Source organism: Aptenodytes patagonicus, chromosome Z (assembly GCF_965638725.1).
Source record: "Aptenodytes patagonicus chromosome Z, bAptPat1.pri.cur, whole genome shotgun sequence".
Lineage (NCBI taxonomy): Eukaryota > Metazoa > Chordata > Aves > Sphenisciformes > Spheniscidae > Aptenodytes > Aptenodytes patagonicus.
The window spans coordinates 15,605,114-15,624,442 of NC_134982.1; the positions used below are offsets into that span (position 1 = coordinate 15,605,114).

A 19,329-nucleotide genomic window follows, 5' to 3' on the forward strand; every position below is an offset into this window, starting at 1 on the left:
TTTACCCTGGCACACGTGGGGCTGCTGCCTTTTTGCTGCTGGTGTTCAGTGAACACTAGCGCCAGAGGGAGGAGTCCGTACAACCTAACAGCCCATGCTGCTGCCTTCCAGTTGCTAGTGGTTCGGACTAAAAACTGCACGCATCAAAACCCTGGCAAAGTCTTTGAAATAGAGGGACATGGTTCCTCCTTCAAATGTAGTCATATTGAACTTGCTTAAAAAAGAAATCTCTAAATAAATACTGTGATAAATTCCACATAAAATACAGCTTCCACTGAACATTCTGTACATATGTTTTCCTTCAAATTCTGTTCATTTATTTGAAAAATCCAAATTAAAAAAAATTTGTAAGACAATATTGGAAGTGATTATTGAAGTAATCACCCCCTTTCCTTTACTCTGGGCTTCTTTCATTGAGTAATTATTTTTTTTTTTTATTATTCTCTTGTAGATCAGTTCTGAGAAAGTATTGAAAATAAGCGACTGCATTCCTGATATGCTAGCAGTGGACAATAAGGCTGAAGCCCAGAAATTACATCCATGGAGTCAGTTGTCTTCAACACCAACAGAAGATAAGATTGGTGGTCACAATTCTTCCTGGATTTACCCTAATGAAAACGGGGAGAGAGACTTTACACCCACACCTACACCTCAGGCTCATACTTGGTTTGAAAATTTTGCTTATTCTTCTCATCTTGGAGTTGAATCTGATCCCTATCAAATACCGGTGACATTAGAAGCAAGTAAGCCAGAACTGTCAGTAGCGCTGTACCAGCCACACTACTACTTTGATATTTTTAATGAAGATGCTGCCTCAACACCCAGAGAAACAGCTGGCAGAAAGACCAGTCTGAGATACATTTCACAAACAGCTGTGCACTGCCTAGGGAGGAGGCTTTGATGTACTGTCCTCCATTGAGTCCATCCAGATTTTGGTTACACAATGTAAGTAAGAATTTCTAAAACCACAACTTCTCCTTTTGATGAAGGCTTTCACAAGCCCAACTGCCCTACTTCTGTTAACGCTGCAAAGCTCTTGCTTTGGGACAAGTTTAAAAATACCGATTTGTGCACAGGCATGATGCGTGCTAAGGTTTCATCACAAGTTACGGGCATTAGATAAGACTTACAGGCTGTTTTGTGGCCTGTATTATGTAGAAGGTTAGATCACAGCAGTTCCTCATAGCCTGATGCAAAGAACTACTGTATTTTGCAGAGCTTAAAAATTTTTTCAGAAAGTAGAAGAGCAAGTTAAACAAGCAGGTAGGTGGTTGTGCTCAAGGAGTGTATTTTGCTTGCAGTATGCTGCCCATGCGTACTATGTGCTCTGGCCGCCCCTAGCCAGTGTGTATTGTGCAGCTGTGCATGGAGCATTACCCAGCTTCGGAGTCTGCCTCAGCCCAGTAACATGGCAGGGGTGCGCTGTATTTTCTCTCTCAAATGGTGTAAGGCATCAACTCCATTCAGTGTGGCTGTCCTGGTTTCGGCAGGGATAGAGTTAATTTTCTTCCTAGTAGCTGGTACAGTGCTGTGTTTTGGATTTAGGATGAGAATAATGTTGATAACACACCGATGTTTTAGTTGTTGCTAAAAGTAGTGCTTACACCAGTCAAGGACTTTCCAGCTTCTCATGCCCTGCCAGCGAGAAGCTGGGAGGGGGCACAGGGGGGGACAGCTGACCCAAACTGGCCCAAGGGACATTCCATACCATGTGACGTCATGCTCAGTATATAAACTGGGGGGAGTTGGCCGGGGGGGGCGGTGACCGCTGCTCGGGAGCTGGCTGGACATCAATTGCATTGTGCATCACTTTTGTATATTGTTTTATCATTATTACTATTTTCCCTTCCTTTTCTGTCCTATTAAATGCTCTTTATCTCAACCCACGAATTTTACTTTTTTTTTCCCCCTGATTCTCTCCCCCATCCCACCAGGGTGGGGAGGAGGGAGCGAACGGCTGCGTGGTGTTGAGGTGCCTGCTGGGTTAAACCACAACAGTGGCGCGTTAGTGAACGATTAGAAGGAACTCTAGGAGTGCTTACCCTGTGCCCCAAAATCCAGTGATTGGCCTGCTTTTACTTCACCTGTCTTCCAACTACATTTGGTGGATGAAAGAGTCCAGAAAACAGGTTTTTATAGTACAGGCCCCTGTTAGTGGGCTTCCACTCCCGTTTCTGGTAACTGCAGCTCCTCACACTTCTGCCTTCTCTGCCTGGAAGAATGACCCTTGAAAATCCTAAACAAAATCCTCTTAACTGAACAAAGAAATGTGGGGAGTTAAGCGGAAAGGAACTGTTTTTCCAGCAGGGCAGCTATTTGCAGAGGTATTACCGTGGCACTGTCTCTCCGCTCGTGCACATGAACTTAACTTCTTTTGGCATTAACCCCTGCACTTACATAGCAAGCCCCAAACAAGCAGGCAGACAGTAGTCAGATGCACAGGTGTATGAATCCCATTTGTGAAGAACATCATATTCAGGCTGCATATCAGCTAGATCTTCCAACGCTACTTTTGCATGTATTAAAAAAAAAAAAAAAATATTTTTATTGTAACACTCGGAATTGCAACAGTAGGCAGCGGTGAATTTGGGCTTCCATTTTGATTTGAAAAAGTTGTACATTTGTAATGAAGCAGAATAGTTGGAATTGTATCTGAAGGCCTCATCAGATTAACCTCCTCGGCGCACAAGGAATCCTTTGTTTTTGCCTAATTATGATGTTGTCTGGAATCTTTCACAAGTAAAAGAATTCAACTTCAGAGCACAGAATAAGCAGTTCTCAAAAGGGAAAATACGAAGTGTTTTTTACAATTTGATCTTCAGCTAATTTATTAAAATGCATTTACTCATCTTCCCTATGTTTAACTAGCTAATCACACTTCCTAAAAACTAGACAGCTGCAGACAGAAATAAGTTTTGGTACTGGACCACATCTAGGTTTTACGCTGCTGCTGCCTATAGATATATAGGCACGGGCTGTGTTGCAACGGGAAAACCAACAAGGCTTTGGCCGAGACAAGCATTGACTGCAAACAGAGGGAGAAGTCTTCGGGCAGGCAAAGGTGAAGTACAAAGGTGCAAGCACACAGGTGGCTAATTGTGTGGCTAGAGGTATCCAGTCAACGCACACTGGGCTGTGTCCACATGCAGGTCACACACAGATTTACTTCAGAAGTAGAAAAAAAATGCAGTATGGTCCTTCCTTTCAGCCTTCAGACAGTGGAGTAAGGAAACATGGCTGGTCACATTTAACTGAGCTGCAGCTTGGCAGAGAACAGGGAAGTAAGAAAGAGAGGAGGCCGATGCTATTCAGTGGAGACATCTCAGAGAAACTTCCTCCCTTACATTGCTCTCCTTTGGGTTACAGTGAATCTGAAAGTTTGATACCATACTATCTTTACGACTGGAGAAGGAAATGTTCTAAAAGTGTTTCATCACATCATATATACTTGTGTAGTTTAAAAGTTTTACTGCTGGAAAAAAGGCCAATAAACAGAAGGGAGCTGTTTTGCCGCTACCGAAATAAAACTTCCTAGCTGTGCATTTCAAAAAGAGGCCTGTTTATTTAAAAAGGTTTGAAAGGTATCCTGAATCAAGAGTTACACATCTAAGGGATTCCGATACAGAAGTCGGTGAAAAGTCAGACTATCCCACAAAACATTTTAAATTTCAACATGCTGCAGTTCCCGATGCCAGAGGACAGCTGTAACGAAGGAGGGGGGTGTGGGGGCGATGTAGCCAGTTGTGCCTTCCCGACGGTGGGGTGAGACACGCCGGCCTGGTGGGAGTTCCCACCTCAGCTCCCTTGGTCTTCCCTGGGGAGACCCTGCACTGATGAAACGTCATTATCTGGAAGCAAGGAAGCGCTTTACCAGGTACCAGATTGCTTCGCGAGGCGATGAGAAGTTAGCTCCTCTCTGTCCATACGCCCTTCTGCTTGCCAGCCCTGATGGGTGCCATTTCATGAAACCACCTGTGCTTAAAAGCACACAAGCAGAGGATTCCACGGAGGACAACGCCTTCGTGCCAGTCAAAGGGTACAGTCCGGGCACTAGAAATGAGGATTAGAAAAGTATTTTTGCATGGGCGGGGAGGCAATTTTATATTTTTAAAGACATCTGTCTTGCATTAATGGTTGAATGAGTTAAAAACTGTCAACTTCTGTCATTTTTTTTGTTTATAATTCAACTTTGACAGCTGTTGTTGAAATGCTAATACTTAAACCATCACATAATAGAAAATTATTCTCAGTATGCTAAATTTTTAAAATAAAAATGGTGTACAAACTATTAAAGAGTCCCCTTCTACTTTTATAAGACATCTTACAAAGCATTAAATGTAAAATATATTTTTGACAAATTTTATTTTGAAAGCTTCAGGTTGTTCTAGTTAATTAGTAACTTACAAATATAAATAAAATTCCAACCCATTTCTAGTGCTGAGAGGTACATATGAGACCAGAACAACTGTAAGTTTAAGTACATTTTATTAACAATGCATCCCTTTTGATAAGATTACGCTTCAGGAGGCTTTTAATGCCCATTGACGTGAACTGTACACACTATACAAAAAAAACCAGAAAAAACACCAAAAAAAAATCAAGGTGGGCAATACCATTTTGGGACAAGCCTCTGTTTAAATTATACACAGCTCAATGCAATATTCTTACGGAAAATATATAAATACTTTTTCTTTCTATGTTACAGGTATACAATATAAATCCGATTTCAATGTCTTTTCAGTGACCTACAAACACTAGGACCTCCAAATATGTAGCAGCGTATTACTAAATACAAAAAGACCACACGGGACAGGGAGAGTAAGTCTTGAGATTTTCATTGATCCCTTCCCTCCTCAGAATGATTAATTTAGATAATCTCTTGTAATGCAGTTTTAGGGATGCTGACAGCCCAGTAATGGAGCAATTTTTCAATTAAATCTACAAAATGTCTGCCTTTTCCCCCCTTACACATTGCATCTTGTGCTAAAACACCCTATTCAGTGGCAAAATGGCATGTTACACTTTTTGGCATAAATTACATTTCTCAAATAAAAGAGTGTATTTTACAAAGCAAATCAAGCAAAATGTGCAATTTCTGCATGCTGTGGCATTGCTATCCATCTACGTTACAAAAACAGTCCAAAGAAAATCCACATTCTTTACTGAACATACAAATCTGTTGAAAACAAAACTATCCAGGGAACCAGAATCAGGACTTGAACAAAAACCAAGGTGATGGGGGGCTACTAGCGAAATACAAATACGGTTTCTAGCATGTTCCCAAAGGTCTTCTGCAGTTCTCAGATATTACTCTCACCTAGTACAACTTTAATAAGCACATGACAATAGAAGTGTAACTTTTTTTTAAGTTACAGGATCTGCTTTCAACCGGCTCCAGTGAAGCTCTGAGTAACAGGACGTTTGTGCAGCCCTGCCGGGAGGCGAGCAGAAACCTCAGAGACGCTCCGAAGCCTGGCAAGAATCCTCCACTGCGGTTGCTCAGCTTGAGCTCACGTTCACTTACAAGGTAACACCAGCTTCCTGCAGTCCAAAAAGCCAAATACCAAGTCCAGGACACAGGCTAAGAAGCAGCAACAACTCTACTAGGCTTTGATTATTGCATATTTCTCGAACAGCTACCTTTCTCTTCAGGCACCTAGTAAAGGTGCTATAGGTTTTTCCACTCACTCACTGCAAATTACAACTCTCATTCAAGACCACTACATCTGTTTCAAAATAAAACGACAAAGACTAGCAGGATTCTCACTGCTGCCTTTTTAAATGTTTGTAAGGGCAGCTCACCTCAGTGTGCCAAGCCACTGTGCCCTAAACTACCAAATACTCTAGCACTTCATTGTGCCTTGGGGAAAAAACAAGAAAACCCAACGAGAGCACATCTAGGGTACGTGTGTCAGGTCAATTAAGAACTGTCAGAACAGGAAAAGCAACGGTTTCAAATACAACATGCCAAGGGCCCAGCATACAAGTTAGGTGCCTCAAAGCCTGACCATTTCCAGCTCTAAGTGATGTCCATGACAGCTGGGAGCATTCAGCATCTCTGAATTTCAGACAGCTGAAAAGGTGTCTCCCCAAAAAGACACTCGCAGCGCCCAGCTTCGTCCTCCTCCCCACTCAGTGGAGAGAAACAGGCCCTCGGGGAAGCAATTGGGAGCCCTTTAGTTAGCTCTCTGCCCTTTGGAACGGGCTATCCCTTTCCACTGGCTGTGAAAGCAGACTGAGAAAAGGAGCCAGCTAATGTAGTAGACTAAATGCGACTGGTTTCACAGCCAGCCTCTCCTTCCCACAAAGGCGCTCGCCCCGGAGCTGAGTATTTTGTGCTAGCATGTTGAATCATTCAGGAGCTTTCTTTGCCACAGCAACCAAACTGTATTTGTATACGGTGTAAGTGAACACTACATGCTTTATCATTTATTCGACAGTATCACCAATTGTTTGGACTGGAAAAATACAAAGCGGGTGGTCTGTCAGCTTCCCTTGCAAACCTTTCTAGTGGAAGCGGAAGGATTCCTTATTAGGGTTAATATAAGCACAATTTTTATTTACTACTGTTTTCTTTTGAAGCTTTATCATGAAGCAAATAATACCCCAAAATGAGAACTTTGGAAGGGCTATTTTAAAAAAGAAATCTATGGAATTAGAAATTCACAGTTTATAACTAGGCCAATATCAAATTCCTTCAATAACAGTATCCCTTCATTTGCCAATTAAAATGAAACATTAACGTGAGCTCAATGTAAATATGTAAACTAATCCTAGAAATGTTGTATGTTATGTACAGTACAGACTCTACATCCTTGATGCATACTTGTTGAAATCTACTGACACTCATACACTTTCAGAGGAAAAAAAAAATCACGTTTTATAACCGAATTTGCAGCCATAATTTGTATGTCAAGTTTCTGTTGTCATGGATCCCCACACAAGCGAGTACTTCAGAACACAAACATTTCAGAATGGAGAGTCTCTCAGAACTATACTGACATTGCTTTTGCTTACCTTTTTATAACCAGAGGCTTCCTATGGCGCTTTCTACATTAAGTGCTATGGGTTAAACTGGTAACAAATGAACAAAGGTGTTTTTTTAAATACAGGTGATAAAACTTGTTTATTTTGCTTTAACTGCAGAAAAATAACATGAAATTGTTTGGTGTAACCCCATCTAGTTATTAAAACAAATCTCTTACACTCTAGCCTAACTGAGGTAGTGTTTGAAACTACTGTATAAGATACACTAGCCCCGTTTTTGGGAAAACTACATTATTTCCTTTGGAGTTTATACCACTATTTGGTCTACTGTGACTGACATTTTGGTTTTACAGAAGCATTTATTTCTTATGACCAGAAATGTCCAATAGTTACTGGTGTGGTATGCTTTCAGAGCATTTCAAACATGCCTTGACACATAGATACATTATTTGTGTCACTGACCACAGAAGAATTGAATCAGTTTCTTTTCGCTCCTTCTTTCAGTGGGAACTCAGGAAAATGTGATCTTAGGAACTAAATTTGACTATGAGCAGCAACTTACAATCTGCTTTACCAGAACTTCATGGTACGCAGTGCACATAAGAACTCAGTAAAGTGATAGCTGCAAAGCAGTGCTTATGTGGCAAGATGAAATTTCCAATAAGAACAAGTAAATTCTACATTTCACTAGGAATCGTGTTTTACTGTTCACAGGACTACTTATTGAAATCTCCAGTAGCATAGCTAGTAAGAACAGAGTTATGAGCATCAGGATAAATTTCACTCATCTTCACTTAAGTATTAATCTGACAATTATATAAAATGGTAAAAGTGAATGGATAAAAATACGTTCTACTTAGTACAGTCCAGCTGAATTATTCACCTATATCAAAATCAAAGGGTAATCCCTTCTATTACAGGCATTCTAACAAAGGTGGCCATGCTACTGTATATACACATTTGCATATATTTATATTACCTTCATATAAAGGCTTCTGAGTCTTCAGATCCATGATAGAAGTGACGGGGATTCTTACTTTTTTTTTTTAAGCTTGCACTCATTAATTTAGAAACCTCACTAGTAACGTGATAGAGGCAACTATTTCAGTCATTAACAGTCACTGTTTCATTCAACTTTTGCAAGAAGTCTTAAATACCAGTATAAAATTATAAGTACTGCTGCTCCAAAATTTGGTACTTAAGGCTTTTCACTACAATTATTAGTACTATCTGATGCTTGCTCACTCATCCATTGAAACTTCAAATGAACCTTTGTTTTTATAAAAGGCTGTTTCCATGGAACGTGGAAAACACTCATATTATGTCTTCTCACAAAAGCAGCAATGATTAAATACCTTCAAGTTTAGTTTATACAATATTCATTTATCTGATACAAATCATGCTTTTTAAAGGATTTTAGTTAAGAGTAAGACCAACGTTCGTACTATATGAGCATGAGTGTAGAAACTGCAAACACATGCATATCATTCAGGGAAAACAATCTGATTTCAGCATTTTAAGTTTAAATGATTTGTTATTTTTAAAATCAAACTGTAGTGAAAATCCTTAACTGGTTCAGATAAGATACATGTATGTAAATGTAATGAAATTGGAGAGACTGCTAATAAAATGACTTACAACTACAGCAATATTAAAATAACTTAAAGGAAACCTCAGATTCACAAAGGCTTTTCTTTCTCTCTGAAGTTACAAACCCCCAAGTAGTGTTATAAACAGTACAAAAACCAACAGAGCAAGGCTAACATTAATCCCCTGGTGTCCATGATTATAGCACAGCTCCCCATTGCTGGCAATGGAATGCACCCTCATCTCTCTGACTCCTGGTATCCAGGGTTTAAAAAGCAAGGCATCGTTCTGCTTCTCTGGAACAGAATCAGAAGTCAATCAAAAAAGATGTCTCTGCATGTTGTCCTCTTTATTTTAATTTATGGTAGAAAATGAAATGAAAACTTGTGGAGGTGTTCAGTGCTCGGCTCTTGCATATACTGGTAATACTATTATTAAAACTATGGTAATGTTTAGTAACTCCCCAAAGGGCTCAAAAGACTGGGGCAGTAATTGGTTGAGGAAGAAAAAGTTTTCGGTTCAGTCTTCAGGTACCAGTAGCTTCTGGAACGGTCTAGAAGATGATGCTCCAAGCTTTTTATCCAGTCAGTCAGAGGTTGTCTGAGGATTTCAGAAAGTCTGTATGCAATGCACTGCGCGAGACAGAGGTCAGGATTCAGCTGATGTATCCGTTACTGGCTGTTGTGTCGGTGCTGCTAAAACAGCTTCTGCTTCTTCATGCATCTAAAGGAAAAGGACAGATGAATTTTAACGTTGTTAGAGATTTTACTAGAGAGACATCATAAAATGGTTTCCTTTAAGACATATCTGAAATCATCTTTTATTCAAACATGAAACCGGCACCCAGCTGGCACATTTTGGTGCATTCAACGCATTTGAACCCTCCACTTACTTGTAAGAACTGTACATCTTGAAATAGCTCCTGAATGAACCTTCGAGATGGAAGTCGAAACGTACAATGTGCTAACAAGTAGGACACCTCGGAGTAAAGGCATATGTCATCAAATGCTTGGGGATACTTCTCCTTAATTCTGAAAAACAGAAAAAACAAATTTTTGTGAGTCTTGAACAGATTTCCATTGTATTTTAAAAAAATGTTCAGTTAGATTTTTATTATCATCCTTAACAAAGTAGAACTCTTCAGTAATAGGCATTATAAATTCTGGATCTGACGAAGCAAGAAAATCAGAACAGACAGCATTATTTTGTACCAAACTGGAAGAAATCTATATTAATGAGATGAAACAGAATATATGATTTGAAAGTTGTACAGATCACCTAGTCTTAAAACAATAGATTTAGGAAGAGAACAGTGTATCAAAGAATTAGCATCCACATGTACAGCAGTAATAAAAAATATGGAAAAACTAACTTAATTACCTCTAAGCATTTTTGAAACTAAAATGAGCATTTCTCCGTTTTCTTTTAGCAGTTGTACGTCAGTTTCCAATGTCACTAGCCCAGAAACCTACAGGTTTTATTATAAGATTTGGTCCCTGGATTTATATTCCTGTATTTTAACATGATTTTTTCTATAAATTAATTCCAGTAGTTGTACTCTTGCTCAAAGCAGATTTGTATTTCTCAAGAAGTTACTTTCAGTTTGTTATTCTGCTTATCTGATATATATTATTTGGCACAAATAACAAAAAAGAATTACCGTTTATTTTTTAAAGATGCATGATATACTGGGTATGTAATGAAATATCACTACAGTTGAATTACTGATTTTAAAAAGACTGGGGAAGAGTAAGAAATTAAAGAGAGCAAAAAAACCAAAAGGAAGATTCTTTGCTTAGCTTTTACGTTACATTCCATCATACCTGTGTGACAATTTTTTGAGAAGTCAGAAATAAGGTTAATCGCTATCCCAGAGATCTTAGAGAATACATACAACTAAATGTTTCTAAAACGTCTGAAATGTATTGAACTTACGTCAGAAGTCCAGTTTCATGGCCTTTAGTTCCTACTGAACTACTCAAATTGATTACTAAACGTAAGACTTCTTTCCGCAGAAGTATTCTGCACACTGGTGTATCATCTGGGATTGATTTTACTCCTGGAAAAACAAATTAAACAGTATGGAGTTTAAACAGAATAGTCTTTGACTGTGCTAATCCTATGCCACATAAGTCTGTTTTAGCATTCCATAAACACCCCCCCCCTATATATTTATGTATGTATTCTGAACTATCAACAAATATTTCCACTGAAATTAAAATTGAACCCCCCCCCCTTCAGGAATTTTAACACAGAAATATTTTAAAAAGGTAAACTACCATTTCACAAATAGAAAAACCTGTAAGATTCAATTACAGTGCTGTCCCTACCACTAAATCATGTTGCAAACTGGGTGAGTGATTACCTGCTCTGTTTCCATCAGATGTTGGAGAAGTTAGCAACCAGCTACTTCATAAGACATTACGGTATTTCAAAATGTAAAACACAAGCCTAAAAAAATGTCTCTCTTTTAGAGATTCAGTTGGGGTTTTTAATTTTTTTTTTTTAAACTAGTAACAGCGTGGGGAAAAAAGGCAATCAATTTGCTTGTAATGTCAGATACAGAGCTATTTAATAACCTGCAGAAACGTTGTATAGCAAAAGGAGAAGAGTTTAGAAGTATGTTCTCCCATCTGGAGATGCTTGTTCTTTTTATTCTTGTTTTTCTGTTTGTTTTTTTTTTTCTTTTCTTTTTTTTTTTTTTAAATAAGCATTACTTTGTTGCCGTATAAATGAAATATTATTTTTCCACAATACCTAAAAAATACTTTAAGAGTTATAGTCTCTAATAATCATATAAGGCTTTCAAACTTACCTAGTACAAGTTCTGTACTCTTGGTGCTGCTAGCTGAACCATGGGATACTGCATCACTACAGCCTGAAATTCCAGAAAATTTGGAGGAATGCACATCTAAGTGATTGTGTATGGTCTGCCCACACCAGTCAGTATATGGAATGTCTGAAAAATCTGACATAAACAAGATGTTGCATCTTTGTTATTCACACTTGTCCTCACTTCAAATGCTTTTCTTATTTTTCAACAATGGTAAGCATGCAAGACACTGATGCACTAAGTACTGTGCATATAAACCAGCTGGCAACTAGATGTTGGATTTTGGACAAATTGTCCTCAAAATGTCTAAAAGTAACTTTTTTTGATTCTTAAAATACTCGAGTGAAAATAATGAACTCTTTTTGACACTGAAAGAAGCCTAAAAACTATCACACATACAGCTCTTATTGATACATCTGTGCTCTATTTTACGTAACATAATAAAGATGCTCTTACATACACATAATTTTTTTTGCTCATACAATTACCACAGGTGTTGCAGAAAGGGCTCTGACTTCATCAATGGAAAGATGTAAGATTCTTCTGGGAGGTTTCACTATCCACAGCTTTTGGAATTTTGGATTTGAAGAGATGAATATAAAATCCATGCTTTTAATTGTCGCACAGTTAACAGAACCACAGAAAAACACAGGTCTGAAGGGAATTCTGGAGATCACTTAGTTCAACCCCTTGCTCAAAGAAGGGTTCAGCTCAAAATGAGATGAGGTTACACTGTGGAGTTTCCCCTTAAGTTCAACTGGAATTTCCATTCCTGCAGCATGTGTTTGTGGCCTCCCATCCTTTGGCTGTGTGCCTCTGACAAGAGCCTGGCTCTGCCACACCTGTAATCCCCTTACGCTATTTGAAGACTATAGCTGGGACTTTATTTGCCATTCCTTCTTGATACTGAACTCAAGCTGAAACTCAGCTCTCTGGGCCATTCCTCACGTTTTGTACATCCCCCTTGCCAACAGTACTCTTTATGTGTTACTACCTGAATTTGTAACACTTGTAAAACAGTGAGGATTCCTACTAAGCATTTTCATTAGTTTGACAGCAAGCGTCAGTTTTCAGGACGTGGATTTTAAGTACTAAATTAGGTTTCAAATTTTATGTTTTGATAAGCTCTTAGAAATATTTAAAAGAAGCATGCAGACACCTAGTCAACCTAACACCACTAGAAATCGAAAAGCTGGAAATGACCATAGAAATACCATTGGTTGCACAGTGAGTTTATTACGGAGAATTAATTTCAAGGTCAACAGTCAGTAAGAAAAAAAACCCTTACAGATTAATCCATTTTAAAGATGAACAAAATTCAATATTTTCATTCAGTTTTATCACACCTCCCCACAAGAAACACTAACCTGTACGACTATATGAAGAATTAATTTTGTTGTTAGGCTGATAACCCAGTATTTGAATGCAGACACAGTAAAGGCAGTTCTCATCTGTGTGCTCCTGTAGCCCCGTATCCTCTGTATTTTCTAAAAACTGAGAGGCATCTGATCGGCTCGTATTCATTATTTCTGTGAGACTGATCTGCTGTCGGAGCATCTGAAAAGGGCTTTTGACAACATCACTTGTACCTGATGGAAGACCTGTAGATAAGTAATTAGACATCAGAAAAACAAACAAAACCAAGCAACCAGCATTATTTCAATTAAATTTCCCCTTTTAAGCCTTTTAAGGCTGGGGAGGGGCTCTGTGCGAAGATCTAGAAACTTCTTTTTGAGTGGTTAAGCTCCCAAGATTGTTACCATTCGGGAAGTAGACGTCATGTTTTAGTCCTGGCTTATCATATATAACAAAACATTGCAAAGGACAGAATTCAACCTCTAAACACACATACTGTACACACATATTGTAAGAAGATAAGCGGTAAATCCTGACATTGTATCAACATTAGTAATACCCATGTAACACTAATGTTACCAATTTCATAGTGTCAAACAAGGTTAGTACAATATACCAGATGTTTAAATGACACATGCACCAATGAACACAGAAACGCAACTTAAAAAACCTGTAACTTAGTGCCTGTAATAGGAAGAAGCTAGTCTCAACAGTGAAGAAACAAGCCGAAGACACTTTAGTGACATGCTCTTCCTTGGGTGGAAAATACCAACAAATACAATTTTGAACAAGAGTTACTTTACACTGAAACTTAGCAAGCTACAGAAACACACCTTCAGGAAAATGTTTATATTTAATATATCAGTTTTATATATTACATTACACAAAAGAAAAAAAATTATCAGTAAGGTGCGTCTATTTGGATGTTCAAAGTGCTTGTAATAAAGTTCCAGTTAACTAGGAGGCAGGACAACAGCTATGCTACACTACCTTAGGACCAGTTTCAATGCTTCTTTTTCAGTTGTCCTACTGAAAAGACACATATTGATGCCCTACAGATTTCTGACTACTCTGGAGTAAAAAGGAAGTGCATTCCAGAACAAGCCAGGCTTTACAGACCACTTGCAATTCTCTTGTACCATGTCACATCACCTCTGCTGATCAACTGTCATGGAAACATCACAGAAAGACAAAATTTACCTCTGAAATACACACCTAACACCTTTACTGGTTCCTATAAATTCACGTGTAATCAAAGGGAAGTCAAAAGGTAGCAGCTCAATATGTGGCATACATATTTTATCTCAGCTTAAATTTTGTTACTTTCTTTAATGCAGTATCACTACCAGTCTTCGATTAGCATTAGCTCATATTATAATCAAAGATAAGTAGACATTCATCCTTTGTTTATTAGAGCAGGACCAAGCTTATGTTGCTTTGAAACAACACCACATTATCTCAAACTAAATAAAACAGGGAATTAATGGCCTGCTATCGTGAATCCAGAACACAGTTCTCAAAACATAACAGCTAAAAATAACCTTTTCTGTAAAGAAAAACCAACAAATAAACCAACACCCCACCCAATGTACAAATAAACAACAGAAAGGTACAGGAGGGGAGCAAAAACAGTACCTCCTGCATCAGGTGCGAAGACCCTAGCTCCACGGTCATCAAATGGAGGTGTGGTTTTCTTCTGGAAATACGGAGTTTCCTTTACCTGGAATATTCAAGTGAAAATTAAAATTAGCACAGGTGATAAACATATACAAAGGAAAAATACATTTTATGAGGAAATAAAGTGTTGCCCATCTTTTACTTCAGGAAAAAGATCTAATTAGAGGAAGAAAGTAAGAATGGGCTCCTGAGTACTAAAGAAAAGCCAATGAGAAAAACATACATTTGTGAATGAACATGTATTAAGCAAGGCTTATGAACAGCCACTAAATGTTAAAACAGTGGTGACAGGCTGTAACGAAACCAGTGACCCAGAAGTGGCTATTAATGATCCGTCCATGATCACTCTACACCACTGCAGATCTCAGGACAGCAGTGCAAAAACACCCAGGACACCTAAAATATTGCCTGTAAGATGGTTTAGAGTCGAGACGTGTCTCAATTCTACAAAAAGAGTTGAGAGAGAAGAGATGAGGCAACATACATATGCCACGAAGACGGTGAAGGAGAAAGAAAAAGTAGTCATTTCATAAAGGGGGAAAAGAAGCAGGTATGATGGAAAACCTTGCCTTTACTCTAGCTTCAGTAATTTTTTGAGATTAGTAAGAAAGTAATTCAGGTTTGAAAGGCAAAGACTAAGTAAGCTAAAGGTAAGGAAGCCCACTGATTTACCTTTGACATAGACCATATCCTGGTTTTGATAATTAAGTAATAGAGTATTAAACCCTGTGATGCATCAGTTTGTTAGATGGGAATGTGTTTTAACCAAGTAGAAAGAGGAAGACAATTGATAAGATGCTTAAAATAATCTGTTTTAACTTAAATATATCTGTGAGATTAAGTCAAGACAATATAATTTAATGCTACGATGATATATACACAAGTAAACTAATATTTAATCAAGATCATGGTAGCAGGAAGTTAACTGTGCAATTGTGCACATCATTTACGGCTGACCAATGAACATATCAATTAGTTGGCTAAAGAGGTATTAAAAAATGTCCACAGACTATGCTAATTTTAGTATAAAAGCTAGCTGTCAATTAAAAATCTTATGACAGCATATTTATGCTACCATTGTTTAACACTCTTCTAACCTAGTCTGTGTCATTATTTGCCTAATAATACAAAACAGACTAGTGATTTTCTGTAAACAGGGTTAGAAAAGAAACTCTTGTTCTCCAAAATGCATTCCTTGAAAGTACCACATCCGTATTTCCTCATTTCTCTAGATCTAATCTGTTCTGATGAACATGCAACAGTTGACTACCTTTCAGTATGAAAATGCAAATGAACCCATTAAGTTATCACATACATACCTGAAATATTTCATTGATATCCACTGGGAGAGCAAGGCCAATGTAATCATCAGAGCTACCATATGTAGCATTAGAAACCATGGAGCGAACAGAAGAGGAACGCTGAAGTGTGTTTTGGTTAATAGGACTTAACAAATCTTCTTTATCTAACGAAGCATAACTTAAAGCTTTCATGAACCTGTAACATTTAAATAATAAATCACAATCTTGGTAAATCTCTTATTCTGGCACATTAAAAGTAAGAAATACTGCTGACACAAAGACTGTCTTCATCTTCCCACTGTAGAACCCAGAGCTTGTTACTCTGTCAAACTACAGCTATAGACTCATTGCTTTTTTCTGTCTCATATTGTATTGCATGGTTTGGCAGTTCCTTGGGTAAAAATTTTTTCTTTGAAAGTCCTGGGACAGGGACTTGAAAGACAGCAGTATGGAACTTCTGCTTGAGGGGCTGCCAACCCTGCAAACCCACAAGTTTTCTCCAACTTACCAGGCTTTGAAGATTTACAGCCCAGACATGGTCAGTGAAGATTTAGGCTTTTAAACTGCTAACTGCCTCATTTTGATATGTACCTATACACTGAACGTACCTTCCCTGGGTATTCACAAACTCAGAGCTCAGCAGGTGCATCCCTGCAAATGCAAAGCTTGAGCCTGCTAAGGTACCAGTGATGCAAGCAAGGAACATTTTTTTCCCCTACTCTAAAGGAGCCACCCGCTAGGTCACCCAAGCATGGAGGAAGAATTTGCTCAACATGAATGCACGAAGAACAAACTTGAACCTGCACAGTGAGCAGAGCTGACTGAGACAAGCAGCCCGAGGAACAAAGAAAGAAATAGGTTGGGAAAATGAGACAGGAGAGAGGAGGCTGAAGAACAAGTCCTCAGTGCTGATCAGAGTCCTGATGATGGAAATTTCACATCTGGCCATTTGTCATTTTACTTCTCATTGAAGATAAAAAACTGTAAATGTTTTCTGCTAATCAACCTATGTAGATGGTCTATATGCAGTGGATTAAAGCTTCCTAGTAAAAAGAGACACACCTTAGGAACAGCAAATTTTCATTATATTACTGCGGATTATTATACACTGGGAGGTAAAGTACAGTAAACATTTGATTTCTTGACTTTCTGCCTTAGAAATAATTTTATATCATTTTTTGTTTTAGATGGGCAATTAAATGTCTTCTTATCCCTAACAGTTTAACAGATTTATACTGAGATAAAATTAAATTATCAAGGTTTGACCATGCATGGTTCAAGACATTATTATGCGATGGGAATGGGCAGAACACAAATTATAGGGTATCAATAGTACTCTTGCTACTAACTAATTCTGACCAGTACTAGTAAACAGTAGCAGTGGACTTACAATAAAAGTCAAGCCATACTTCAAAAGGATGAGACGAAACGGCCTCAATTTGCTCCAGGGGAGGTTTAGATTTGGTATTGGGAAAAATTTCTTCACAGAAAGGGTTGTCAAGCATTGGAACAGGCTGCCCGGGGAAGTAGTGGAGTCACCACCCCTGGAAGCATTTAAAAGATGTGTAGATGTGGCGCTTAGGGACATGGTTTAGTGGTGGACTTGGCAGTGCTAGGTTAACGGCTGGACTTGAAAGTCTTTTCCAACCTAAATTATTCTATGATTCTAAAACCCAAAAAGTTACCAATTGCATTGGTTATTTCATAATAAAGCATTCTACAATTACTCTCAACATAAAATTAAAGATAGAAGTATTAATCCTAAACATTTGTCCCTGCTTTTCCTGGAAAAGCTAACAGATATATCATTAGTAGTGATAAACACTGGTAAGTTTTCATGAAAGCATGTCTGCAGATGATAGGGTGAGAGCCATGATCAGGATTTGAGACATGCACATTAACATTTTTTGTTGGTCTTTAAAGACATAGGTGGAAAATTTAGCCTCACAAAATAATTTATGCAAAGAAACAAGCTTTTCAACCTTTTGAATGAAAAGAACAACTAGAAACATCACAAAAATCAATTTACAGCTGCTAGTTGCTACGAACACATGAATTTGTCAATGAAGCATGAATCAAATAAATTTTTCTGAAGACTGACAGAAAAATAGCCTTGGCAGACAAAAAAAAGACAGACTATTTCTTTCCAATTTAATACTTAAACAGCAGTTAAGGACAATATTTATCCGGAAGTAGTAACATACTCTGAAATTAAAAGGACCACAATTATTCAGTGCAGACACGCAGCTGTAACCAGCAAGAAAAACACAGACACTAGTTATATCATAGTCTTTCTGAACAATTATATCAGTAACCAACAAATCTGGCAATCTCTTATAATATGTATGGTCTGCAATTTTTTAACCTTATCAGAGATACGAGCACTCCAGCCATTTCAGTTCAATGTTAAAAAGGTCAGCTCAAATCCTTGAGATATAAAGAGATCACGAACAGCTAAGCACCAGGAATACTGTTAGTATGACATTGCATGCAGAGTCTCAGGATGAAGTCCACTGCAGCAAGGCTGCTTTGCACATCAAGAGCATGACTGCAAGGAATGGTACAACATTACTACAGCCGCAACAGAACCTGTACTGCCACTGAAATGACACTGGTTTGTTCGTGCATTAGCACAGGAAGCCAGTGACAGAGCAAGGAACAGCACTTCTGATTTCCCAGATAGTGCAGCTTAACTATGGAATCATCCTTAATTTAATCAGCACACTCAGTCTAGTTCTAAGTTAAGTTTTGTTCCCTTTGTTCAATCACCTTTTATGGCATCTTTACAGAGTCACGTGAAAATATCAACAAATGAATGTTGCTCTTAATCAGGACAAAAATGCATAATAATAAACAGGCACCATATACACTCAACTGGATTGCAGAGTGCAGTTCAGGGACTGGGCATTTGCTGTTCTGTGCAGTAAACAGATGAATAATGTACTGGTAGCTTCTCCCCTTTCTCTCATCTGAGAAAGGATATTTAGGTTAGAACAGAGATAGAAAGTATCTTTTCCCTTTCAATAGTAATGTGGAAATCCAATGCACTAGCTGAAAGATGATTTGAAAGGAAAAATTGGGTAGAAGAGCTTTTAAGAGAAAGTTGTTAAGCACTGACTGTAGCTGCTAGGAACAGTGTCAATGTCACGAGCTAGATATCTTATGTAACTATCCAATTAGTCTTCAGAACATCTAATATTACTCAGAAATAAAGAGGTGACACTGCCATCTAAAAATAAACACTATTAGTAGAATCTTTGCTCTGTTGTAGCTAAGAAGCCAAACCCACATTCATATCAGTGGTACCAGTATCTCACTACTGGCCTCAATGCCACAGTGAACATGAATATAGCATATTGGCAGGAGTCCCTGTCTTAAAACCTCACCAAGTGACATCAAGAAAATTCTCTTCTGAAATATAGCTCTAACTACATGGGCAATTTTGTGTCATTGCAACTTTAATAATGTTAGCAGTGTAATTGCATTTAAGTATTAAAGTGTGATAAAAGGAAACATTTTCCTTTGTTACTAACAGCATTAAAGGGGCTGAGCACAGCTATGAAAGCCGGATTTCTCTGACAGCACTTA

At 38.2% G+C, this 19,329-nt stretch overlaps 2 protein-coding genes across 3 annotated transcripts in view; one reads left to right on the plus strand and one right to left on the minus strand.

Annotated features, from left to right (window-relative positions):
* OSMR (oncostatin M receptor) overlaps window positions 1-1,875 on the plus strand; it is a 42,199-nt gene extending 40,324 nt beyond the window's left edge. For both annotated transcript variants that reach the window (XM_076362914.1, XM_076362913.1), the window contains exon 19: window positions 452-1,875. In XM_076362914.1, coding sequence (XP_076219029.1) covers window positions 452-901 — 450 coding nt within the window. In that variant the 3' untranslated portion in view covers window positions 902-1,875. The remainder of the gene's footprint in view (window positions 1-451) is intronic.
* A 2,593-nt stretch (window positions 1,876-4,468) lies between these two features.
* RICTOR (RPTOR independent companion of MTOR complex 2) overlaps window positions 4,469-19,329 on the minus strand; it is an 89,679-nt gene continuing 74,818 nt past the window's right edge. The window contains exons 32-38 of the mRNA XM_076361875.1: window positions 15,760-15,937; window positions 14,399-14,483; window positions 12,775-13,008; window positions 11,390-11,542; window positions 10,510-10,633; window positions 9,467-9,605; window positions 4,469-9,297 (exon numbers count right to left, since the gene is read on the minus strand). Coding sequence (XP_076217990.1) covers window positions 9,223-9,297; window positions 9,467-9,605; window positions 10,510-10,633; window positions 11,390-11,542; window positions 12,775-13,008; window positions 14,399-14,483; window positions 15,760-15,937 — 988 coding nt within the window. The 3' untranslated portion in view covers window positions 4,469-9,222. The remainder of the gene's footprint in view (window positions 9,298-9,466; window positions 9,606-10,509; window positions 10,634-11,389; window positions 11,543-12,774; window positions 13,009-14,398; window positions 14,484-15,759; window positions 15,938-19,329) is intronic.